This window comes from Populus euphratica, unplaced genomic scaffold, assembly GCF_000495115.2.
Source record: "Populus euphratica unplaced genomic scaffold, PopEup_1.0 scaffold2747.1, whole genome shotgun sequence".
NCBI lineage: Eukaryota > Viridiplantae > Streptophyta > Magnoliopsida > Malpighiales > Salicaceae > Populus > Populus euphratica.
Genome location: NW_011502526.1, coordinates 1 through 8,082, shown reverse-complemented (window position 1 = coordinate 8,082; position 8,082 = coordinate 1). Strand labels below are relative to the sequence as shown.

Below are 8,082 nucleotides of genomic sequence, written 5' to 3'. Positions count from 1 at the left end.
CAGCAAAAAAAAAAAAAAGAGGAAGAAACTGTATAAGCATGGAGACTTTACAGAATATTCTAAAAGGCATGGGAAAAGTATTGTAACTTTCCCCACGTCTTTTACTTTTTCTTTATTAATATATTATATTATTATAATTATTATTATTATTATTATATTATATTATATTACAAAACTTTTTTTTTTCAATGATTTTTTTGTTTGATTTAGTTTGTTAATATCAAAATTTTTTTATTTAGTTATTAAAATTTTATAATATAAATCCCGGGTTTGATGGGTTAATCAGTTTGATAAGTTAACTTAGATTTTTTTAATTATTTTTTTTGTTTAGTTTAGTTTGTTAATGTTAACTTTCTTTATATTTAATTATTAAATTTTTATAACACATATCTTAAGATTGACTAGTTAACTTAGTTAGATGGGTTAACCAAGTTAATTCTGGATAAACCCATCAATTTTCTTTCTATTTAGTTATCAAACTTTCATGACGCGAATTCTAGGTTTGAAGGGTTATCCTGGTTAATTCAGAACTTTTTTTCTTTTTCTTCATTAGTTTTTTTCTTCCTATTTGTTTTTTTCTTTGTTTTTTTTATTTTTAATTAATTTATTTAATTATCATATTTTTATGACACGACCTTATAGCCAGACCCACATTCAATGCTCCTAGGTCCAGTGTTGCTGTCAAACTCATTTAAACTTAAGTCATGTAAGTTCAATATTATTATTAATATTATAAATATTATTCTTGAGTCAAGCGTTGTCGCTAGATCCAAAGCTTTTGGGTATATCTTTGGAGAAAGACCTAATAATCTTAAATCTTAGCTTTTTTATATATTTTTTATGCAAGAAAAAAAATTAACTCATGGTGTATGAATTTGTGTTTTTTTTTCTTTTTCTTTTCCTTTCTAAGCCTTTTATTATGAACTACACAATGCAGTTTATAGTGAAAATTCTTCATAAATCTCAATCAATGCGATGTTGAAGAATAAAATTAAATAAATAAATGACTCAACTTAACATGGTAAATCGACAAACTCGCGATGTGGATTATAAGATCGAGATAACTAAAAAAATTAAAAAAAAACTTAAGAATTTCAAAGACTAAAATGTGCTTGAGACTTGATATTTCACTGTTATAGTAATAATAATAATAATAATAATAATAATAATATGATAGTCTTCTAAGCCTTGACTCTATCATAACCTAATTCTTGGTTATTCCCTAAAAATTAATTTTTTTCAAAATTAAAAATTAAAAAAATAAAATAATGGCTGGCAATGTGGAGAAAGCAGTCCGGAAAATCAAGCTGTAATTCTTGGAGTAAATTCAAGGCCTAATTGTACCCCATTATGCCCAAGAACGGATAAAAAATACAAATTCAAGGTCAAATTAAATTATTATTGGATGAATTTGCATAAAAATTAAGTTCAATAACATAATTAAATTTTTAATAGGCAATGACATAATTAAATTTTTAATAGGCCAATTTGATTTAATCATGGGCCAAATTAAATTTTAATTATGTTTAAGAATTAATTTGAGCTCAATTGAAGGATTTAATTAAATGTAAGGACTTAATTATACTTTAAATAGGTCAAATTAATTTTATTTGGGGCTTAATTGATGAAAAATTAAGTTTGGGAGCTTAATTTGGGCTTAATTGAGAATATTGAAATTTTAAGAGATCAAATTTAATTTTTACCAAGTTAATTGATTGAAATCGGGGGCAAAATTGCAAGAAAATTCAAGTCTTGGGGTCAATTAGAGGTTAAATTGATAAAATCCAATACCAAAAACCATTATGCAACAGGTGACAAACTATGGGTGCTCAATTAACAAAATCGGGGGCAAAATTGAAAAAATTAAAAGTTTAATGGTCAATTAGGGGTTACATTGACAATATCCGAGACTAATGACCATATTGTAAAAGGCGTCTAACTTTAGGGTTCTAATTGAAGTTCATCAGGAGCTTAATTGCATTGAATCCAAAGTTTAGAGTCAATTAGAGGTTCAATTGAAAGAAATTAAAAGAAAAGGGAATAAATTGAAATTTAGTAAAAATTCATATTTCAGTTCAAAACGACGTCGTTTTACCAAATAAAAGGAGAGAGAAAGGACTAGACGACGCATCATCTGGTCACTATTCATTATCTTCTTTTTTTACCCGGGTAAAGCTGCTTCGGTTGCCTATTTTGCAGGTGCATTTAATGCACCAAACGTCCACCAAATTTAACCAAACTTACATGAAAATGATCATCTGCAGTTCCTCTACATCATGGTGTGAATAGTTCAATCAGAATGACAACCCATCTGCGTAGAATCCGGCCTAAACATGAGAACTTAAGCAGCTTTTTCAGTAGATTTGACAGTACACCATGCCTACTTTGAACCAACGGTTAGGATCCTTTCCAACAGAATCAAAGGCTGAAATTTTACCCAAGAGTAGACAAGATTGCCCTCTTCCATTGCTTATAAATAGAGGTGGATTTGATGGCCTGAGAGAGAAGCAATTAGGGTACAAAATCGGAGAAAAATCAACCCTTATGCCCCTGTTTCTGCAACTTTTCCTTCCCTCTCTCTCTCCTCCATTCCATCCATCAATTAAAGCCACCAATAGCTTATACACCACCAGCTCCGCCACAAGAGACCACCTATTGACCACCAAGAGCCACCGCGAGGTCCTCCCTCCTCTACAGATTTCCTTTTTCTGCTTCTTCTTCTTTCTTTCTCGATAACAAGTAGGCAACACCGCCACTGTCTGCTCCACCAAAACCTCCACCAACTACATGACCAAGACCCCACGCCAGTCATCTTCCTTCTCCCTACTTCGTCTCTTTCTCGTTCTTCATCCTCCCCCGCAGTGGCTACTGCATGCAGAATTCATTTATGTATGCAGCAACTAATTAATTAGTTGCCCTCATTTTGGGTCGAGCCACTCACACCCCAGTCCAAATGGTTGGGTCCGGCTCGGCCCAAAAAACAAGATTTTGGGTTGATATTGGCCCACCTCTTCTAAGCTCAGCCCACATGTTTTAATATATATATATATATATATTTCTTTAAAAAATTCAAAAATTCTTAAAAAAAATTATAATTTTCTTAAATATTCTTCTACTAATTTTACATAATATCGGTTTGTATATTTACACTGTAAAATATAAATCCGGTATTAAAATATCCAGTTTTCTCCAAAATATTTAAAAAAATTAAAAAAATATATTTTAAATCAATTTCTATTTTTAAAAAATATTTTCATGCATACAGCCAAAATCTAAAATTTTTCCAATCATATTTTTCATTAAAAAATAAAAAAAAAATTGCATCTTTTTCATTTTTTATATAAAAAAATAAATATCGTAACCAGTTTATAATTATCCATTAGGATTTGGCCAATATATCAAAAAAAAAAATTTCAATCTTTTTTTTAGGATCTAGATGTAAACTTTAATATTTATGGGGTGTAAAATTACATGATAAAGTACACCCTCAAGTATTAAAGATACAAAGTGTAAATAAATCTGATGCTAAAATTTAGACTTTAGAACAGTTATGATTTAATCTGATAAAATAGAAACTCTCTCGTAAAGAGAGATCTGTCTTGAGTCTTAGATAAGACCAACAAATAGAAAACCAACTTAAAAAACAATCAAACAACAATGCAACTTATCTTATATAGGGTGTACTAGAGGTGATGTGTGTTTCTCTTACACAACAAATCTCTTACTCAGACTCTCAGAAACCAGAGGTTCCTAATAACCATAATATTAGGTGGCAACTCTAAAAAATTAATCATAATTTTCCAACATATAACACCCCTCATTAAAAGTCATGATAAAAGCTTCATTGTCACCAGACGACGCTCGCACACCCCCCGACAGACTCCTTGAGAGCTCCTATAATTATACTAGTATTTGATTATAAAACAAAATAACATAGAGTTTATATAATAAAGTGATGGATTTGACAAGTCTTTCCATCCATTAGGATAATTTTTAACTTATTATTCAACAGAATGACTCCTGTCCATTAGTGATTCTGATTCAAAAATAGCAGCGTGGTTGGAATTAGGAAACTGAGGAATCTGATTCAAAAATAGCAGCGTGCAAACTCGGCTTCTCCAAGTAAACTTGCACATTTCAGATGTAGTCCGGTGTGTGAATCTTTAACTGCTTGGACTAGCTGCCCTGGAAACTGGGAAAGAAAGAAATGACATCAAGAAGCCAACTTGTTGAAAGACCATAATTTAAAATGAAGTATATAGCCTGATATCCAACTTTTTAGAACCCTAGCTAGATATATATTTAAGGTTTTGCAATTTGGGTTGATTTTTTCAGACATTCACCGTTATGAGGTTTCTCTCGTAGTCTATGTGGCGGAAAATGGGTCACAGATTTAGGAGAATTTCATAGAATATATAACTTCATAAACTCTGAGAAATGCTGGACCTAAAAATGCAAAGCAGGACCAACATAAGCTCTTGACAGTGATGCATTAAAGACACTAAAACTAATTTGCCCACTGAAATGTGAAAAGAAAAGACTTTCTCACTAAAATATGAAATACTTGCTCATCCACCTACCATCTTTTGGTCTGATCTCAATCCCTTCCACAATCAACCCGCGTTTCCAGTGATCAGTGTCGTCAAAAAACCTCATTTCCAGTTCTCCATCCTCCTTTTCTGTGCTAAAGAAGTCACCGAGTTCCATCTCCAACCACCCATCTCCTCTTTCCTTTGGATAATGCACCCGGCCTCTGACAGTTACAGTTGTATTGCGCCGGCGCATTCCTTGCGCATTCCAGCTACAAGTCCGTGCACCATATTCGCCTCCATCCAGTTTCATTGTGACATCTACTGGTTGGTTATACAATCCATAAATTCTTGATGCAAACTTGAACACGAGGTATGCTGTGTATAATGTTGCTGGGGACAGCAAACAAGTATTGATTTTGCCAAGGATTTCAAGCCTACACACATCAATAAGCTCAGCCACTTCTGCAAATCTGTAGATAAGCCATCATCATTAAACAACCATGAGATCACTTGTATAAAGCATGTTACATTTCGAGGAGTATCACCCCATAAAAAAAAAAGGTAAAAAGAAAGAAAACCTGGAGTCAGAATTAGACTTCCATTCCCAGTACACAGGAGTATCACCCCATGTAATCACGAGATCCCTTGCAGAAAGCACGTAACATATCTTCCCACTCTTTTTCTCCAATGAAAAGCTCTATTCAATACAAAGGCAGTACACTATTAGATAAATCAATACTCCAAATAAAACCATAAAAGTCCACTGCATAAGGAAATCAAATCAACCACGTAGCTTTTGGGACAAGACGCATAATTTCTTGACTTCTCATTATTCCAATCCTCCCTAGTCTAGTCCCCTCATTTGCATCATTTTACTTGTATTTTTTTCCACAGGAAAAATTGAAATTTAAATGGCAGGAGCCTCAGGTTGATGCTAAAATTAACTTGAAAAGTCCCTCAAAATTAACATCTTTTTTTATCTTCTGCAGCTCATATATACTAGAAATTCATGATAGACAACTAAGAGCTCAGTAAGAGAAGCAATATTTCTAATGTAACTTATGACTTTTATAAAATAAATTATTATTAGAGATTTAGACTGTGATGTACTGATAATTACTCTTTGAAGGTTAAGTATACTGATATAATATTTAACATGGTTCGACAAATCATCTAAATCCACGAAAAAAAACAATATTATTAGAGAGAAACTGAGAAAGGGTTATAACATATATAGAGAGGAGGATCACTTCACTCAAACTCAACTCCCACTGCTCACACACATTACTGCACATTACAACAGGGTTGCTACCCTTGGCAGCCCCTATTTTTCTCTTAGTCTCTCATATTATGCATTTTTTTTTTTTATTTTGCTCTCAAATAATGCTTTTATTTATAGATATTAATAACAGACAAAAAACTATAAATCATAGCACAAATGATAACAGCATATAAATTGCACTATTTTATTGATGCAACTTGGCTTGATAATCCATCCTTATTATTATAAGCTTTTGATAATAGCAATCCTCTTCTAGAGTAAGGTTGCAGATGCTGTCATGTTTGCTAATATCATAATCTTACCAAATATTAGCGTAACCGCTAAAACTACAACATTAATTCATCTGCAAATATTGACTAAAAAATAATAAGAAATAAATTACCTAGCAAAAACTCTTAATGGCAGTTCGCTTGATCCTTTTAAATTGGTTAACGAATATATTAATTATCAACTGATCTAGTAGTAAATTGGATCAAGAAAAAAAATTTAATAAAAAAAAAGCTATTCAAGAAATTAAACACAAATGGACCTGTATAAAAAAAAACGTTCAAAGGAAACAAACTGGATTAAAAAAAAAAAAAGGAACTTAACCTTTCTCCCATGGTCAACAATGATGGGATTGTCACAGAGACTGAAGTAGACTTCTTTTTTGGAAGAAGCGGACGACAGCAGGAGAGAACCATCAAGGGCAGTAGACAGGATGGATTCAAGATCGTTAGGCAGGACCAACATAAGCTCTTGAAAGTGATGCATTAAAGACACTAAAATTAATTTGCCCACTGAAATGTGAAAAGAAAAGACTTTCTCACTAAAATATGAAATACTTGCTCATCCACCTACCATCTTTTGGTCTGATCTCAATCCCTTCCACAATCAACCCGCGTTTCCAGTGATCAGTGTCGTCAAAAAACCTCATTTCCAGTTCTCCATCCTCCTTTTCTGTGCTAAAGAAGTCACCGAGTTCCATCTCCAACCACCCATCTCCTCTTTCCTTTGGATAATGCACCCGGCCTCTGACAGTTACAGTTGTATTGCGCCGGCGCATTCCTTGCGCATTCCAGCTACAAGTCCGTGCACCATATTCGCCTCCATCCAGTTTCATTGTGACATCTACTGGTTGGTTATACAATCCATAAATTCTTGATGCAAACTTGAACACGAGGTATGCTGTGTATAATGTTGCTGGGGACAGCAAACAAGTATTGATTTTGCCAATGATTTCAAGCCTACACACATTAATAAGCTCAGCCACTTCTGCAAATCTGTAGATAAGCCATCATCATTAAACAACCATGAGATCACTTGTATAAAGCATGTTACATTTCGAGGAGTATCACCCCATAAAAAAAAAGGTAAAAAGAAAGAAAACCTGGAGTCAGAATTAGACTTCCATTCCCAGTACACAGGAGTATCACCCCATGTAATCACGAGATCCCTTGCAGAAAGCACGTAACATATCTTCCCACTCTTTTTCTCCAATGAAAAGCTCTATTCAATACAAAGGCAGTACACTATTAGATAAATCAATACTCCAAATAAAACCATAAAAGTCCACTGCATAAGGAAATCAAATCAACCACGTAGCTTTTGGGACAAGACGCATAATTTCTTGACTTCTCATTATTCCAATCCTCCCTAGTCTAGTCCCCTCATTTGCATCATTTTACTTGTATTTTTTTCCACAGGAAAAATTGAAATTTAAATGGCATGAAACTCAGGTACATGCTAAAATTAATTTGAAAAGTCCCTCAAAATTAACATCCTTCTTCTTCTTTTATCTTACGGGGCTCATATATATTAGAAATTCATGATAGACAACTAAGAGAGAGAAGCAATATTTCTAATGTAACTTATGACTTTTATATAATAAATTATTATTAGGGATTTGAATTGGTGATGTACTGATAATTACTCTTTGAAGGTTAAGTACACTGGCATAATATTTAACGTGTTTCGACAAATCATCTAAATCCACGGAAAAAAAAAATATTATTAAAGAGAAACAAAGAAAGAATTATAACATATATGGAGAAGGAGAATTACTTCAGTTAAACTCAACTCCCACTACTCACATATATTACTGTACATTACAACAGAGTTGTTACCCTTGACAGCCCCTATTTCTCTCTTAGTCTCTCATATTATGCACTTTTTTTTTTTATTTTGCTCTCAAATAATATATTTATTTATAGACATCAATAACAGACAAAAAACCATAAATCATAACATAAATGATAGCAGCATATAGGTTGTACTATTTAAGGTTGT

General features: G+C 32.7%; 1 protein-coding gene across 1 annotated transcript; it reads right to left on the bottom strand.

Moving 5' to 3' along the window:
• Positions 1 to 3,650: 3,650 nt before the first annotated feature.
• On the bottom strand, positions 3,651 to 7,302 carry LOC105119252 (F-box protein PP2-B13-like; the record flags this gene model as incomplete). Its single annotated transcript, XM_011017379.1, has 6 exons — positions 3,651 to 4,192; positions 4,581 to 5,002; positions 5,111 to 5,229; positions 6,406 to 6,551; positions 6,655 to 7,076; positions 7,184 to 7,302. Coding segments are annotated over 6 exons (1,257 nt in total), but the record flags the coding sequence as incomplete, so codon positions are not given.
• Between the last annotated feature and the right edge of the window lie 780 nt (positions 7,303 to 8,082).